An 18,498-nucleotide genomic window follows, 5' to 3' on the forward strand; every position below is an offset into this window, starting at 1 on the left:
GGAGCCACACTCCCAGGTGTCACAGGATAAAATGCAATCCAGCACTGGGACAGGACAGGATCACCCTATAGCACTTATGGCAGGGATGCCTTTGGCTCTTAGACCTCTGGAGGTTTCCCCAGGTGGCCATGAACTCCTGTTTCACCTCCCACAGCACTGAAGCTGCCCTTGCTTCCATCCCAAAGAATTATTTTACCATCTCCTCCATCAGTCCCTGGGAACGACTGTTAGAGTCATTTGGAGAGCTCCAGCTCTGCTTGCTGCAAGCTTCTGGCTCTCGGCCTGTGCTGAGCACACGTCCTGAGGGAGGGGATGCTCTGGAGTAGCCCTCTCCTTTCCCAGGGAGCATGGATGGGATCATCCCTGGGGGACAAGCGCAGGGACTGCAGTGTCTGGCTCACACAGCACACGGTGACTGCGAGGGATCACTGCTGTAATTTAATTTGGGCTGCGCTCCGCTGGGAGTCTTTGCTTCAGAGCTGGCTGCTTTAATATAAAGAAGCTTTAATAAAATAGCAAAGCTAAGGCAGAGAATCCTTCCCAGGTTATTCATTTCAGCAGTGGAATACTTCTCCTGTGCTTTGCCATTGAATGGAGCAGGGGTTGGTTCTCACTGCACTGGGTCTGGTATCACCACACTGGGTCTGGTATCACCCACTGGCTCTTCTCACCAAGCTGTTGTGCATGATGCCCTTGGCAATTATCATGTGCCAATTAGTGCCCTTCATCCCTGGCCAGTGCTCCCAGCAGGGTGGCCTCAGCCATCCCTCCAGCATGGCCAGGAGCTGGAATAGGGCAGCACATCTCTTTCAAGCCCTGGAACTGGGATGAGCTGGGGCTGGGCCGCTCCAGTCATGCCTGTTTTGTTATCTACAGGATGGTCCCCAGCTCTGAAGCAGGCTCAGCCTGTGAACCAGGATTCCAGGGGCCTGGATCTGCCCACAGAGGATCTGTGCCAAGCCCTGGTGCACAGCAAGCCTCTGGCACTGGATTGGATTTAACCAAGAGGCTGGGAGTTTGTGGTTTGGTCACCTCCTAAGCTGTCCCAGGAGCTGGGCTGTCCTTGGTCACCTCCCAGCTGGGAGCAGCAGTTCCCAGGAGCTGGCAGGGATTTGTCCACCAGCTGAGTTGAGTCTGTGACCAGTTTGCCAAGGCAGAAGCACCTGCTGGGCACCAGAGCATCTTCTGGTCTCCCCAGTGGGCTGAGGAGCTCTTGGCACAGCGCAGGAGTGTGGGGCACCGAGGGCAGCCCTGCCCTGTGCCGGGCACAGCCACCACGGCCCCGAGCTGTGCCACTCCCCGGCGGGGCAGGGAAAGCGGGAGGAGCTCTTTACGCTTTTATTTGTTTGTTTTGGTGCTCTGCAGACCCAAACCTTCCCCTGGGATCCCGCTGCAACCCCTGGTAACTGAACCTTTCCTGCATGATGCCACGGCTCCTTGGAGCAAACCGAGCCCTGCCTGCAGCGGATCCTCACCATCAGTGTGTCCCAAAGATCCCCGGAGAGCAGCGCGGCTGCTCCGTGCCCACTCTGGGAATTCGCTGCCTGTGCTGCGGGAGAGGATTCCCGGAGCTCCCGGCCAGGCAGCCCCGCCGAGGGAGAGCCGCGAGAGCAGATCCCAGCGGATAACGGCCATTAACCTCTCCCTTGGAACAAGAAGGTGCAAATGAGCCCACAGTAGCCTCCTTTCTTCTGGCTGAGCAAGATTGATTGAAAAACAAATTGGCGCAAATAAAGCATGTAATTAGATTAAAGCCTCTCGCCTGGAGCGGCTGGAAAGCGGCAGCGAGGGATTCCCGGGAGCCCGCAGCCCCTTCCCACCTCTGCAGCCCCAGCGTGGCCTGGGGGCCACCAGCCCCAGTGCTCCAGCAGGACGCCAGCACCTCCAGGATGTGACCGGGCTGCTCCCGGGGATGAACGGCCTGGGGGATTTTTGGTGTTTCAGGACAGGGGTGCCCAGAGCAGCTGTAGCCCCATCAGCAGCATCCCAATTTCCCCAGATCTAAAGGGAGCAGGAGGCAGACTATGGCAGCTGGTGGCACAGTGGGGACAGCCCAGCTGTGCCAGACACTCACTGGAAAACCAGCCCTGCACTGGAAAACCAGCCCTGCACTGGAAAACAAACCCTGCACTGGAAAACCAACCCTGCACTGGAAAACAAACCCTGCACTGAAAAACCAGCTTTGCACTGGAAAACCAACGCTGCACTGGAAAACTCCCCACCAACATGGAGTTTTACAGCTCATCCACTTTATCTCTGCCCCCTCCTCTCCCCTCTCCCAGGAGCAGCCAGGGCTGGCTGCACATTTCCTGCCCCCTTCCCACAGGATCCATCTCAGTGCTGAGCCCCAGGACACGCTGGGGACATGAGGTGCAGACCCAGGGGTGCTCTGCCAAAAGCCACTGCCAGCACCATGAAATACATTCCTAGGAAACCATCTGTCCTCGGGAGAGTCGAGCACCCCATAAATTCCTGCCTGACAGCGGCTCCCAGCCGAGTGGGAAAAATCACAATTTCTGTTCTGGGAGACATGCAGAAACAGGGAGCTGGTGCTGGGGACAAGAGCTTCGTGTCACCAGGGACAATCTCAGAAATGTCCCAGGAAGAATCAGTTCCTTTCACTTCAAAATCATCATCCTTAATTTTCTGATGTGTTTGACAGTGATGCTGAGCTCGCCAGTCTTGGCTCTGAAGCTCGTGGCTTGATTATGGTGCCCAGGGTTTGTGGGAACCCAGGTTCCCCCAGGGATGTGGGGATGGAGGGATTGGAGGAATGGAGAGAGATGGGGATGAAGAGATGTGGAGATAGAAGGATGGAGGGATGTGTGGACAAAAGGTTGCAGGGATGAAGAGATATGGGAATGAAAGGATAAGGGGGTGGAGGAATGGAGGGGTTTGGGGGTGGAGAGAATCAGGTGCAGGGATGTGGGGCTGGAGGAATGAAAGGATTTAAGGGTGGAGGGAATATGGTTCAGGGGTGCAGGGCTGGAGGAATGCAGGGATTTGGGGGTGGAGGGCTGCAGGGATGGAGGAAAGAATGGCTGTGGGGCTGCAGAAGACTTGCATTGGGATGAGAAGAGCACAGCGCAGTTGTGCATGAAGCTTATCTGCATTCCAGCAGTTTGGGAGGGGAATGTTTTAGGTTTTTTCCCCCCAGACTTTCTGAGCTATTTCGAAGTGACCAGAATTTCCTCACTGGAAGCTCCTCTCCCCTATTGTGCTCCCAGCCATTCACTGGGGATCACCATGAGAATCCTCCTTTCAGAGGGAGCTGGATGCTGCTGATCAATCAGTCAATCAATCATGCAGTCAATCCATCACCTCGCTTACAGCTGAGACAAGCCAGAGAATGCCCATGCAGGGCTGAATGAATTCCTCCTTTCACTGGGGGATGGGTACAAAGCTGGAGACCCCCAGGCTGAGCCCAGATTTATCCAGGGGTGAATGAAACGCCGATTTCCCCTCCCGACTGCACGGCAGGGAGCTGGGCAGCCCTTTATTCCCAGGCTGTGGGATGCTCCCGGCTCTCCACAGGGCTGACACTTGCTCAGAGCCAAGGGCTCTGGCTTTTCTCCCTACCGCTGCAAAGTCCCCCCAGTCCCTGGATCTAGGAGCATCCTCACCAAGAAGAGCCGGCTGTGCCCCAGCCTGGCAGTTCCCCCGAGCAGGAGCCCTTTGGGGAGGAGGCTGAGCCCTGTGCCCAGCTCCAGCACTGCTGATCCCAAGCCCACACTCCTGTTCAGGGAATAGCAGTGCTGGGGGAGGGCTGGGACAGGTCCCTGCTCCCAGTCCAAAGGAAACCTCCCGCTGGCTCTCCAGCCCCACGCTGTCATTTCCAAGCCAGCCTGGCACCCTGACAGATGTTGTGGAGGCAGCTGGTGGCTCCCAGGGGGTGACTCCTTGTTTCCAGCTGCTGCAGCTCATGAAGAGGAGCTGTGGGACATTTAATCCTTTCCTACTGTCACTTTTCCCTCGGAGCAGTTGCTGCAGCAGGAGTCACAGTGTTGATGTGGCTGTGAGCTGGGAACAGAGGTCCTCTGCTTCTGCTGGGGAATGGAGCTGCTGAGCCAAAAAGGCCATGTTTCCATGGGAATGCGCAGGTAGAGGTGGGTTGGGAGGCTGGAAGTGAGGTGTATCTCAGCTTTCCAACCCCTGGACCTCCAGTGGGAGCAGGGCATTTAATCCATGTTCCCCCTGGGCCTGGTGAGGTTTCCCTGGGGTGGTGCAGGTGCAGCACACCCGAGGACCCCTTTTTCATCAATGTCTAGCCATGGAAATGGGCTGTGAGCCTGTGGTCACCCCCTGAAATCTGCATTTTACCTTGCTACTGGGGGTAGGGGAGCCCATTCCTGCTGCTCACCCCGGGATTGTCCCAGGAGAGATGGAATGTACCTGTGCATCACCTCAATTAGGCATGGACAGGAAAAATTGAAGCTTTAGTCATTCAGAAAAAAGAAAAACAACCCTTTTATAGGGCAGAAGGACCCTGACTACCTGCAAATGATGCTGAAACAGGAGTTGCAGCTCTTTATGGAAGTCAGTTTTTCCTATTCCTGGCTCTTGGGAGAGGATTCTGGCTAAAATTTGGATCCCACAGCATGCAGCCACCTCTGCACTGGGTCTCCTGTGCACTTTGGGGAAGCTGCACCCTGCAGCCAACGCTGTTCCCAGTCTGTACACCCTGGGGGAGCCCCAGGGGTCACTCAGAACTGGCTTTTCCCTTTCCTGCATTTACATCCAGCCTCTTCCTCACCAGCCAGGAACAAAAGAGCCCAAAATGACATTTGGAAGGGTCAGATCTGGTTTTGAAACTGCAGAGGTTGATTTCCAGGGGAAAACCATGTGGAGCTGCATCAATCCAATCACCTGGTTTTATTTAAGTTTACTGGCTGAAATCATCCACCTCAGATAATCATTCCCGAGAAAATCTGGATTTGATTCAGATAAGACAAGGTCTGACTGGCAGGTTTGTAAACCTTCACCCCACACTGCTATTTTTGTTTGCCCTTTCACTGTGGTCTCTTTTCTCTGAGAGGGACCAAAAAAGACCAGAAAAGGCTCTTCTTGCCTGGCAGCAAAAATGAGGAGCAGCCCCTCCTCAACCTCCAATCTCCTGGAATAGGAGAGCATGGATGCATTTCATCTAAACAATCCAGTTTTGGACTGTTTTCCCAAATTGATCGGGACCTCTGAGAGTTAAGCAGAGCCAGGCAGGACCCCCAACACCAAAGCTGACATTGTCCCACCCCTCATTCCGAGGCCAGCTCTGGCCTGTGGTCCCTGCAGTGGCTCAGGTGGGAGTGATGCTCTTGGCCACTTTCTGTCCCACAGGAAAATCCCACAGGAAATCAAGCAGCACCTCTCCCAGAACTGGCTGCACTCAAAGTCTCCCACTAATTGCTTTTCCCATCTCTGTTTTGCTCCCATAGCTTGGGAGCTCTGGCTTGTAAACACTCCGATTAGGGATTTGGCCAACCCCCCAGATTTCAGCAGGGTGGAGCTGGGAGCTGAGGGATGCCAGGACACAGCACCATCAGATGCTCCCTGTCGAGGAAAAGGGATGAAATATGGAGGGTTCAAACTCCTTGGACAAAACAGTGCTTAAAAACTGCAATAAAATCCCTGTGAGAAGAATTAGGATGGGACACTGAGCCTGTTGGATTGCTCAGCCTGGCTCAGCCTTCACTGGGCTGTCACTGGGAGGTGGCACAGGTGGCTTCTGGTGAGATGGATTGGTCACTCCTGTGGGCAGGGAATGGGGATATCTGGCCCTCCAGGGGACACAGGGATCCACGAGGCACTATCCAGGCATTTCTCAGCATTCCCAGATCATGCTCCCAAATGATGCTCTCCCAGTCTCCAGCCAGGGCTCCTCAGCTAAGGGAGATCTCTAGCCCTGCTGGGATGTCCTCAGCTTTTGGCTTTGTGCAAACTGAACTGGGCTTTAGGTCCTTAAACAGCCCCTCTGCCATGGCAAGGATGCAGAGTTGCTGCTGCTGTGTGTATGTGGGGCAGAACTTGTCCTTTAAATCAGTCCTGTGGAAAACCCTGGGATCAACATCCCTGTGATACTGGGGACTGAAGGCCTTGTCCCTTTGCTTCCGGGGTTTCCCACCCTGGGACTTCACCTGAGCGCAGGATGGGTGACACAGCCTGGGTGACAAACCCTGCCACAGGACTCGGCTCAGGGTTCAATCCAAGGTGACATCTGTCACTTTTAGTACAAACTCCTTAATTCATGAACCCTCCTGCACTGCTGAGACAAAAGGAAACAGCTTTTACACCTCGTGCCCTTCACAGCTGGGGCTTAAACACCCCAGGAATCTTCAGGCAGCAGGACAGGACAAGTCAGCTTTTCCTGGGACTCTCTGGCTCCTGCTGTCATCCCCTGGTCAGAACCATTTGACCCAGGGGAACTGGTGACAGGGTAGCTCCTCGGTGACATGGGGGGCAGGTGTTGGCTCCTGTAGGGGTGTAAATCAGGAGGGGAGGATGGAGGGGTGCAGCACAGTGGTGGGGGAGGTGTCATTGATATTTGGCACAAGGACAAGGGGAGGGAATGGGAGGACACAGATGCTGTGATGTGCCAGAGCTGTCTGGGGACAATCCCCTGGATTGCAGCTGCCACCAGTCCCATGATCCCCAGGGCTGTGCTGCTATCCTCAGGCTGCAGCCACTGCTGCAGGACCTCCAGCTGCAGCAATCCTGCTCTAAACCAAGGCTCTGCCCCTGCTCTTGCTGGCACTGAGAGACCTCTGCACACACCTGCCCCCAAAATGCCACAAACCATAGGCATGTCCCACCCTGAGCACATGAGGACATTGCTCTAACATAGGTCACAGCAGCACCTCAGATTGCTTGGCACAGGGAATACATGGATCTGGGCCAGTGATGGGAATGCTCCTATGCAGCAGTGAGCAGGTATTAAGTGGTTTTTCCCTTTTGGAGGATTTGGAGTTCTCCAGCCCTTCTCAGTGGAACTGCTCTCTCAGCCTCTTGAGGAGGTAACCACGAAACTTCAATAACCTTGAGTCCTTACCTCTTTTCCATCAAGTGGTTCCACTTGGATACAACACTGGGTAACCCCCTTGTGCTCACAGATTCAGCACATCTGGGAAAATCTCCTGCACCTTCCCTGCACTCCCAGGTGCTCCGAGGAACACCAGTCTCTCAGGATGCTCCACACTTGTTTCAAATACATTTGGACATAAGAGGAAACCACTTGTCCCAGTACAAACAAGAGGAATAATGCATTTAGTGCAATTTGTCTTGAGGGAAGTGATTGCTGAGGAGACATTTAGCACCAAGATGCTCCAAAAGAGGAGAACATACCTGCAGGCTCCTCTGTGCTGCTGGCGGCTGTGGTGGGAGGAGCAGCTGGGATCTCTGCAGGACAGCCCGGAGCACACAGGAACAGAGAGGAGACAAAAGGAGGACAAATTATTCCAAACCCCAAAGAGCCTGGTCCCTGCTGGTTCTGCATATTCCCTTCCCAACCATATCTGCCAGCAAGGAGGGTTCCCAGCTATGCCCCCCAGCAGGAGACCCCAAACCAGTGCACCAGGAACTGGGGAACCAGGCATCCCTCGAGGGTGTTGCAAAGGGGATTTTTAACAAAAAAATTTAGCTTCTGTCTGCATGCTGCCCTGTACCCAGCCCCTGTGGGCTGCTGTCACTCTTTGTCCCTGCGTTGTCCCTCCAGCTGCTGTCCCCACGCCTGTCCGAGGCAGTGCTGGCACTCCCCTGGTGTGTGCAGGTACAGCACTGCAGCTCAGCCGGGATGCAATGTTGCCTCCCACAGTTAAAGGAAACACAAACACATCTGGTGCCAATTCCCTGGTCCCTGGCTCTGATTTGGGGCCAACTTTGCAGAGCTGAAACCTCATCATGCTCTGGTTATTCATTCCCAAGCCTGGCTGTGTTTGTTGACATTGAAAGGATGGACAGTGGATGGAGGGAGTTGTATGGACCCAGCTTTGCAGGATGCTCTCCTTTCCCAGCTCTCACCATGAATGTCCTTCCTGCATTTCTGTGCATTCCTGGGAATCCTGGAGGGGGAACACCCCCCCAGTCCAGTCTGAAAGTGGAATTTAGTCATGAGCTAGGAGTGGGCATCTGCCTCTTTCTGCCTGTGCTCTTGGAAAGATGCACAGCCACAAAGGCTGGGTTTGCTGGGCTGTGTGACAGCAGCTTGTAGGGGTGCAGCCTAGTCAGCATTAGGGGATTTCTGGGGTCATTCACCTTCATGGAATTAAACACAGCACAAGCCACAGTGCATGGCCAGGCAGCACCCACAGCCATCCCAAAGCCAGGGCTGGGGTTGTGCTCATGCCTGGCCTGAGAGAGACCCCAAGGGGACCTTGCTCCTTCCCCCAGGGTGTTTTTTTCATGACTACAAATCTCTGGGACAAGGGAATTGTAAGCAGTGGTAAATCAGAGAGTAACTGTGCCCCTGCAGGCAGGGTGGCAGCCCCTTGCCAGGGGCAATGTACTGGGGCCCTCCCAGAGCAGCGTGGGCAGGGATGGAGCCCTCCACTCCCCAGGTGTCCAAGATGTGTGACCTACATCCCCTCCCACACACAGGATATGCTGAGTGACACTTCTCAAGGATGAAAATGTGCTGGATTGGGTTTTTGTAGGATGAGAGAATTGCAAGTTGCTCATATCTTCACTTTAATTGCTCTCATGTCATCTGTGCTGATCCAGCTCCCAACAACTGTGCAGCACCTTCATGGCCTGGCTTGGAAAGGATTTGGAGCAGAAGCTTTGGCCCCTGGGCGAGGATGTTTTGCAGTGACACCAAGAAGGTGGCTCCCTTGGGTGGCAGGGCAGTCCTGCCAGGCTCACGCCAGCCTTGAGCCAGGTCAGCCACTGCATGAGCACAGCCCAAACCCTGGATGGGTCATGTTGAAATCCTGGGCCTGTCTTTATTTAGTGCCATGAATCCCTCGGGAACTGATGCAAGGAGCAATTTACTCTCTGATTTAGCCCAGCCCTGGGGAATGATTCATGATAAACCTTTGTGCATACTTGCTGCAGAGCAGGCTGGAGCCACGGCTGGAGATCTTGGGGACACAAGCATCTGCTTTGGGCTCTTGCTGTCCCATTGCGACATGGGGAAAAATGAATCTCAAGTGACCCAAAACCACCCTGGAATGTATGTTTGCTTCAGCAGGAGAAGGTGGAGAAAGGGTATCTGCTTCAGAATTTGGCAATGGCCATGCTGAGAGGGGAGAACAGTGTGGGAGCACAACGTGGGTTCCCAACAGAGGCTAGATTCTTTTAACCTTCACTTTTCTTGTTGGGCCTTTTCCTTCTTTTAGCAGCAGGGAATCACCCTCAAGGAGAGAAGTTCCTCCTTCCCATCCCATCCCATCCCAGGCACACTAATTTTGATGCTTTATTTTGAAGGGTGGGTGGAGATGTCTCTCAAGGTGCATGAACCACTGAATGATCCAGCAGCAGCAAACCCCACAGGCAGCAGAGAGAGGCACTGGTCTAGAACCCAACTTCCCCGGCCAGCCAGAGCAGGGGCTGAGCAGGGATCTGGGTGTTTGCAGAGCAGATGCTGCAATGGAGGGACTCTGGGAGCTTTACCTGGGGCTTCTGCTGGTGTTTCAAGAACAGAGGGTGGGAGAAGCCTCGGGAAGGCAAATTGAAACACAAACCCAAGGAAGCCAATGGGAAAGCAGCTCATGTTTCTGGGAGGGTTGTGTGAGTGCATGAGATGCTTCAGCAATCCAGGTGCTCTCAGATGTGATGGCAATTCCATCAAACAAGCAGCTCCTCTGATCTGAGTTCTGTGTCAGAGCAGATTTTGGATAGAAAAACCTGTTTGCAGTGATCTGCCTTAGCATCCAGCCCTGATGTGGCATCCCTAAATAAATGTGCTCTTGGGGCACCTCTGTTCCATGGAGCAAAATAAAATTCCCAGCAAACTGGGCTGTAGATGCACTCACAGAACCCACCCAATGAGGCAGGTGAGCTGCTGGTGCTGGATTTGGGACCATGTTGGGGCAGTGTGGAGGGCAGTGTGGAGGGCAGAGGTCTCCAGGCAGCTCTGCCCCCCGAGCCCTGGTGGGGTTCAGCAGCCCCCAGCCCGGGCAGTGGCTCCTGCAGGATTTAAAGGGTTCAGATCTTACTCTAGAGACACGGAAAGAAGATCCACCTACTTATGCAGGGCGCGATGGGGGAGCGGCTCTGCTGGTAGCCCTTGGCGCAGCGGTTGCAGGTGATGCCGGTGACGCCGTCCTTGCAGGGACACTGGCCCGTGGTTTGGTTGCAGGTCTGGCCAGCGGCACCCACGGGGTGGCAATCACACTCTGCGGGGGAACACACGACAGCAGGGTCAGGGGAGGGAGGGCACAGCGGGCACAGGCGGCGAGGTGGTATCGGCTGGAGAGGGACTAGGACTCGGAGCTGTGGCAGCTCCCCCAGCAGCTCCACCTCTCTGCTGCTGGCACTGCACCTCCGGCAAACCTCGGGGAATGACCTGGAACAGAGCTGGCATTTGGAACAGGGGGTGGGGGACAGCGCCTGGGGACACGGGACAGCTCCAGAGAGCGACTGGCCCTGTCCATCCTGCTGGAGAGATGGGAGTGCAGTCAGGATCTGCCCCTGGTGCTGAGGAGATCCGGGAGGCAGCGTGGGGATGGATCCTGACCCACGGACACAACTCCTCATCCCATGGGTGCTGAGGTCAAGAGTTTGCAGGATTTGAAGAGGAGGGGAGCAGCACCCACTGCCCCCACCCAGCAGCTCCAAACTCCCCAGGGCTCCCAGGAGCAGTGACAGGGCTGTCACAGAGGCACAAACCCAGGGCTGTTCCATCACCCCTCAGCACACAGATCTCAGGCTGGAAGCACTTGCAGAGAGCTTGGGAATTCATTTCACGTGCACTCCAAGAAAAATCAAACCAGTCCTTTCAGAGCTCTCGCTCGAGCCCTTCCCGCTGAGCAGCATCCCTGGCAGCTGGCACTGAGGGCACAGGAAGGAAATGCCCTTGTGGGATGCAGGCAGGCTGGAGGACCTGCTGTTCCCGGCCAGATGGATGGAGCCTTGATGGCAGAGCTGGGCAGATGTGAAGGGTTTGGCAGGAGATGTAAATACTGCACTTGAAAACGTTCACTATCTCATTTCCCACAGTGGGACTTTACCGGCGCAGCTGTTTGGGGGGAAAAAAAATTTTAAAAGGGCAAAAAGAAGAAAAGCCAAAAAAAAAAAAAGGGATCAGGGCTTGTTATCATCACTGCTCCAAAAGGATTACGGCCTCGCACATTTGTTAACAGCCCTGATTTCTAAGAGCTGCAAGCGCCGTGCCAGACTGTGGTCTGCCCCTGCTGAGCGGTGGCAGGGAGAGGCAGGCAAGCAGGAAAGCTTTCCTTTTCTTCTGCAGCATCCTCGGGAAGGAGCCAGCCAAATCCCTCCCTGGGGAGCACTGATCCTGCTCTCCTTCTGCCCCTCAGGGGAGCTGCCTGCCAGAAAGAGGGGTTGGGGAAAACCTGTCCCACTGCCTGGAGCCTGCAGGGGGCTGGGCTGGGGGTCAGGGCCAGGGCGAGTGTCCCCATGGGCACCAGTGGCTTCAAACTCCCCAAAGCCTGCAAAATGGGTACATTACTCCAATGAGGGCTTTTTCTGGACCCTGCAATGCTTCTGTGTTTGTCTTGCACCCCCCTGGCTCTCAAACGCCCTAAATCTGCCTCACTGGGGGCCAAGAGATCATGTCACACATTCATTTTGGGTTTCTGAGTTTGGTGTTTGGCTGGAGCTTCCCTCCAACCCATCCCAGCACGATCCTGCTCCCTGCACCAGCAGCCCCCAGTTTGACCCTTACTGAGCAGCAGCTCCCAGGCTGATCCCCTCCCAGCAGGGTTTGGATGGTGCCTGGAGCACCCCTGCACTGGGATGTCCAACTTCTCCCGGCACGGCACATCCCAGATCTCCAGCAAACTGCCACCACCCCTGACTCCACCAGTCCTGGGTGGGAAGAGACGGAGCCTTGCCAAAACCCGATGATTTTTCACATGGAATGGAAAAATTCCCTCAAGAAACCAACAAAGCTTTTGCTCCCTTTCTCCTCTTTTCCTAACACTTCTGATTTGAGGGTTTTGATTAAAAGTCCTGCTCTTCCCCCGCTGCTCTGAGCTGCCCCTGGGAAACAACTGCTTGCAAATCTGCCCACAGCACAAAACTTGATTTTCTAAAGCTAGTTTTTATTGGGAAAGTTTTAACGTGAAGTCAGCGTGGCTGGTGATGAGCAGAGGGATGTTTAGGTGGGAAAATCTGCACACTGCAGCCCCAAGGGATGGCTCAGGTAATGCTGGGGGAGAGGAAATAAAAACGCATTAAAGCGAAAGCCTGAAGGAGAAACAGGAGAGAAAAGAGTTAAAGAAGAGCAGAGAGGCAGGAGTTAATACAAAAATAAGCAAATGAGGGAAGGGTTACCCAAGAAGAGGCAAAGGGCAGGAGGATGGGGACGAACACGCCTCATGTTTCAGGCGTCCCCTCCGGGACTGCTTCAGGCATCGCCTGCAAAGCCCATCCTGTGAGTAATCCTCCCCCATGGGAGCGAAGTGCGCTCATTTCAGTGGGACCGCTTGGACGAGAGAGGTAAAAAGGGAAAAAAAAAGCCTTGGTGATGAGTAAGATTCCCAGAGTCAGGCTCTGGGAGGCCGGGCTGAGAGCACAGAGCGCTCTTTGGGCAGCACATAAATAAATAAATAGCGATGCTGCTGCTTCCTTCCCTCATGAGGTAATGGCTCGGCTCAGCTCGGCCGGAGCTGCCGGCGTTATTTTTACAGCCGTGTCTGTCTGAGGATGTCCCCTCTCTCCCCAGTCCGAGCTCCTGCGAGGGGTTCTCGTGTCCCCATGGGTGATGTCCCCAAGGATGGCGGAGAGCACGAGTGGTAGAGGCTCTGGGACTCAGCCCGTGCTCCAGGATTTCACCAGGAGAGCCCCCCGGCTGATCTCTGCCGGCTCACTCTGCCACACCGTGTGAAAATCCTCTCTGGGTGCAGGGCTGGGCTTTGATCCCAACTTCCCTCTGGGCACGGCACCCTGTGCCCCCCGGGGCAGCAGCACTCGGGCTCCTTCCATGCCCGAGCCCGTTTTGCCTTGTCTGACTCCCCGAAAACTCTCGGGGTCAGCAGCAGCTCAGCGCTCCTGGGGAGCGCAGGGAGGCAGGAGGTGCTCTCGGCAGTGCCTGCAGATGTGGATTTGCTGTCCCTGTCCTCGAGAAACTGAACCAGCGCCAGCAATTAGGAGCAATTAAAGGTAATTTGCAGTTCCCTGGCCAGTGCAAACACTTGCAGCCAGCAATTACAGGCTCTTCTCCTTCCCCAGCCATGGAGGGCTGGGCTGCTGGTGCTCGATGCTGATTTTTCCAATCCAGTTCAAATTCCTTTGGGTTGTGACCCCAAATTGAGGGAAATCTGCACCAGGATCTCAGCGGGGGTGTGATTGCCGCTAACACCCCTCTGGCATCGCCGCTGCCTTTCTGATGGCCACCTTGGGACTCACAGAACAGGTCTGCATTCCTGAACTTCCTCGGTTTTATTCCTGAACTTCCCTGGTTTCGTTCCCGAACTTCCCTGGGTTTCAGTCCTAACTTTCCTGGATGCAAGGGTTTGTCCATCACGCACCGAGGTGCGGAATGGCAGCAGTGCCCTGCACTGAGCAGAGCCCTCGGGGCACCAGAGCTGAGGAAACCTCTCTGATCAGCAAAGGAGGGTGTGTGACATCCTTGGAGATGGTAAGGGGGATAACGCGTGACTTTTCCTCATGCCTTGCTTGAAAGGATCACCCCACAGAGGAGGATGCGAGGTCACAGCGAGATGGGAGAGACGCAAACAGGGATGATACTGGAGCAAGAAAAAGAGGTGTATGCAGTCTGTCAGTCCACAGAGTATCGGGGGAAGGGAAATAACTCTCAGGATTTCGTTTTTCTTAAAATCTTTAAGAAAAATATATGCTAAGTGGCAGAGATGACCAGGGATTCCTAGTGAAAAATGAAGTTGTTTCCTGCTCAAAAGCGTGGCTGTGGAGGAGAAAAGAAGGAGCAGGAATCCGTGCTGAGGATTTAATGGGGAATGAGAGTGGGGGTGCCTCTGCTCCCAAAAGCTGATTTTTCCTATAAAATAACCGCAGCCTGGAAAGCAGGGAGCTGAGAGCACTTCCAGGTGAGCACCTTGAGCTTGGCTGCTCCAGATGTGAGGAGACCACGTCTCTCTCTCTGCGAGACAGACCCAAAGTGGCCGAACGGATGAGGGGAGAGCAGCCAAAATCCGGAGCGCAGAAGGATGCATAATTGAGAGGAGGGAACAGGATGGCTCATCCACGCTGAAGGGTCCCAATTAACTGCATCCACTCCAGGAAAAGATTTAGGAGTCAATGAAACATCTGGCTGATTGCAATGGAGCTCGGAAGAGCCACAAGATGGGAGGCTGAGCTGTGAAAGGGGGAGAGAGAGAAACTCTGAATTCATATCAGGGCACTATAGAAATCAATAGCACGTCCTCAGCTGGGAGCCGGAGTGAAAGGCACGGAGAGCACCCATGGAAAAGATTCGGAACGCCTTGCCAAGAGACGGTGGAGAGCTGCCAAGCAATGCACAGCGCCGGCAAGGTCAGACAGGTGCTCCTCTTCACTGGTCCTTAAAGCCCAGGAACAAAGGGACATTGAGGGCGTTGAAAAGGCAACCTTTTCAGCGATAAAAGGAAACGCTGCTTTGCACCGCACGTAATTAACTCGTAGAACTCCTGCTACGAGACACCATGGCAAGGGCCCAACAGGATTAGATAGGGCTCTGAATGAGAACATCTGTAGTTACATTAGCTGGGATTAATATATATACGGATATAAGCACTGCCAGGCAGCTCCTCACCGCCTGCAGTCGGGAGGAGATTTCCCCCGGGGCCAAGCTCTGCAGAACTGGCTGCTGTGGGGTTTTACAGCTCTGTCTGGAGCTTCCAAAACAGCCCCTATTTTCTGTACAAACCTGCTGAGGCAGAGCATCACCCTCCCCAGCCCAGCCAGCGACGCCTTTCTGTGCCTCAGCTCAGGTTTGGGGCTAAAAAACACCTGGAAGCAAATCTTAGGGCGGTGCACGGGATAAAAAACCCCATGGTTTTCAATTCAACTGGTTGAACTTGCTGAGATGGCTCTGCTCCACTGAAGTTTGACAAATAGCATGACAAAAATGCAAATATTTTCGCACCCCTGGTGTTTGGGCGGAGGTATTCCCAGCTGCTAATCCTCCCCCACACACGTGTGGTGAAAGGTAAACAGAGGGATAAATCTCCAGGCTCAGCTCTCCTCAAGTGTGACCTTTACTGAGAAGGTACCCGAAAAGATCTGCATTTTTTGAGAATTAGCATCTTCCTGTTTTCGGGGAAGCTGCTTCCTTGGGAGGTTTTCAGAAAAATCCTTTTGCCTGGGCAAGAGAAAAGGGGTGGATTTCCCAGGGTGTCCAGATTCCCTCTTGTCACCCTGGATATGCCAGGATCAAAAACCTCATAGAGCTTCCAGATCCAGCCTTTGGACTGAGCAGGAACCCAGCAAGGCTTTAAACCGGAAAAAACACCTTAATTTGCAATAGTCATTGATAAAGGTTCCTGTATTTGGAAATCACGCTCCGTTTTAAATATGAATTCAAGTCCCAGGTAGCCAATGTGCCTTAGGTGCACATTTATATTTAAGCAGGAAGGCTTTAAAATGCTTTTCCAGAATTGTGGCCAAAATTGTTTCCCTTTGGTTGCTTCCCTTCTTTCCTCTGAAGACTTCAACAGGAGTAAAAAATGTAGTCACAGAAAAATTCTGCTGGAAAAAAATGCAACAAACCCAGGTTTGTTGTCAAAACAAATTCAACTTAAACTCTCCTGTTGCCTTAATAACACATTCTGATGCAGCAAACATATCTCACTTAACCTTATGGTTTAGTGTTTAGAGGGGTGGTTCTGACATTGTTACTTATGTGATGGTTTTTTGTTGGTGGAGAGTTGGTTTTTCCTGCTCCACTGTCTTTAGGAACTCAGATACTTTAAATCCTGCTCCCTCTGAACACACCTTCCCAGGGAACTAAAGGTGTGAGAATTCCTGGGGTGGGTCCAGCTGTCCCCGTAGCTGAAATCCATCCCAGAGGTGACCCTAAAGTGGTCCCAAGGAGGACAGGATGTTTTTACAGCTTTTCTTTGGCTCCTGTCTTTGGGAAATCAATTCAAAACAAGAAGGGCTCCTTCCTTTGCATCCCTATCCCGGTTATTTGTCCATGGATGGGGCAAGCCTGAGCTGAAGATGTGCACCTGAGTGCTGAGGAGAGGTTTGTGCTGCCTCTGGGGACATCCTGTGGGGACGGGAGAGCCACAGCACTGCCAGGGCATCTCCAGCACGGGCAGCACGTCCTGCAAATCCCACGGATTTATGGGGGAGAAAAACTGTGGAATTTGGTGTGCACCCACCCAGTCTGGCCCCAGCTGGTCTGCTAAGCAGAAGCAGAGGTTGAAATGTCGCTGTGTTAACTCTGAATGCCAATAATGACTTTAAATATTAACCATTAACTGCTTTGCCGTGAGCTCGTCAGCCTGTCTGCGATATTGGGAGTGGATTTAGCTCTCCAAAGGATCATGTTCATGCACAATGTCCTGGAGCACATTCTCCTGGAGATTTAAAGGTTTCTTGCCAGCAGAACATGAATTCCTCCTTTTATTGGGCACAGCCAAATAATCTCTGGGTGTCTCCTGCCGTCCCTCCTCCTGCACCACTTCTCAGGGCTCTCCCGTTTCCCCTCCTGAACTGGCACTCTGGGGAGCCAAGGGCTTTGCTGCCCTGCAGTTTGGGCCAAATTTCACAGATTAGACCTTGGCTTTGTCTTCTCCATAACAAGGAACAGACAGGGCCACAAAGCCTCCACTGAGCCCGAGTCACCGCTAATCTGGAGGGGCCTTTGAACCCTGGCAAGAAACCCACTTTTTGGGCAGGGGCACTGTGGGCAGGCATTAGTGGCACACACAATGGGACAATTATGGCAGCACTTCCCAAAATGCCTGAAAATTCCCTTTTCCCAAAATTGTTAAAACTTCCCCTGTCCACTGAGAGCTTTGCTTCCCACATGATTCCAGCAGGGCTGGAGAAGCTGCCAGGGATGCTGAGATGAAGCAGCAGGGCTTCCTTTGCCCCCCTGTGCTGGTAAGACTTGGGTTTTATCATGGAGGATGTGATCCCTTTTATTTTTCCATCAAGAAATGTCAAGTGTGTTCCAAGACCTGTAGGGGCAGCTCTGGCCAGGCCAAGATCAGCTCAGTGGGGCTAGGTGTACTCACGGATCTAAAGCAAAATCCAGCTCCCCCTGCACTCATGGGAGATGTTGCATGAGGAAGAGTGGGTTGGGAATGCTGTTATTGAAGGAAAAAAAATATAGAGGCAAACTTTTTCTCTTGCTGATGCATTTTTAGCCTGGCTCTGGAGGAAATGAGGTTCCTACAAGTGCATTCTCCCACTAATAATAAAAATCAAATCTGGCAGCGGAGCAGAAGTTTCAGAGATAATGAGGTTGCCACAAGCCTCGGGAAAGGAGGCATTGGAGAAGATGAGGGAGGAGCTGGAAAAGCCCTGCAGAGAGGGTTCCCTTCGCTGTGCACAGCCCTCATGGGACACCAAAGCATCCACAGTAGGGAGAGGCCCCAACACCCCAAGAGCAGGGAAAAATCCCAGTGAGAGCTCCTGGGGCACAAATCCCAGCCACTGGTTTGTGATGCTCTGAGAAACATCTGTTTAACTGGAAAAGAAATCCTTTCCTACCAGAAAAAAAACCCTCTTTTCATTTTAGTATGCTGAAAACCAAAGTGTGGGGATGAGCAGGGCTGAGTTTGGGTTTAATTCTCAGGATCTGAAGCCTGAAGGACTTTCCACTCCTGAGAACTGGTCTGAAGCAGGAAATTATCCCAATTATTGGAAAACATTTATGGGAAAGGCAAATTATTCCTTTTCATTCCTATGTCTTGCAGATATGCAAAGGCCTGGCTGTGCAAGTGAATTTAGCAACTTTTGTCCTTACTCTGAGCCCAGCCATGGAGAGCTGGGGTTTGGTCTGGTTTGATTCTCTTAATAGGGTGCAAATTCCCCTCTATTGTGTCACCCACAGCCACTTCTGACAAACCACAGTCCCGACTTGCCCTCCAGGAGTGCTCCTGGATGTTTCTCTGCTGGAAACCCAAACCCAAACCCCAGTTTGGAAGGTGGTAGGCCCCCAGTTTATCCAGTAAACTCCTCCTGGGCACCAGCATTGCCAGGATGTGATTTTTCAGGAATGCAGAGTCGGCTCTCGTCAGGGAATCAATGCTGTCTGCATTTTCCTATTCAGCTGCATCATCCACGTGTCTGCCATGGACTTGGGGCTCAGCTGGGAGCTGTGTCTCTCCTCTGAAGGTGCTGGGGGTGATTTCCAGATGGCAGTGGAGACTCCAGGGCCTTCTGAGTGGCTCTGGAGCCTCCTCCACCCTCCCC

The 18,498-nt window shown here is 53.4% G+C and overlaps 1 protein-coding gene across 2 annotated transcripts in view; it reads right to left on the bottom strand.

Annotated features, from left to right (window-relative positions):
* NTN1 (netrin 1) overlaps positions 1-18,498 on the bottom strand; it is a 97,012-nt gene that overhangs the window by 19,036 nt on the left and 59,478 nt on the right. For both annotated transcript variants that reach the window (XM_085077999.1, XM_085078000.1), the window contains exons 3-4: positions 10,173-10,322; positions 7,333-7,386 (exon numbers count right to left, since the gene is read on the bottom strand). In XM_085077999.1, coding sequence (XP_084934125.1) covers positions 7,333-7,386; positions 10,173-10,322 — 204 coding nt within the window. The remainder of the gene's footprint in view (positions 1-7,332; positions 7,387-10,172; positions 10,323-18,498) is intronic.

Source organism: Lichenostomus cassidix, chromosome 18, assembly GCF_008360975.1.
Source record: "Lichenostomus cassidix isolate B80296 chromosome 18, HeHo_3.0, whole genome shotgun sequence".
NCBI classification, from domain to species: Eukaryota; Metazoa; Chordata; class Aves; order Passeriformes; family Meliphagidae; genus Lichenostomus; species Lichenostomus cassidix.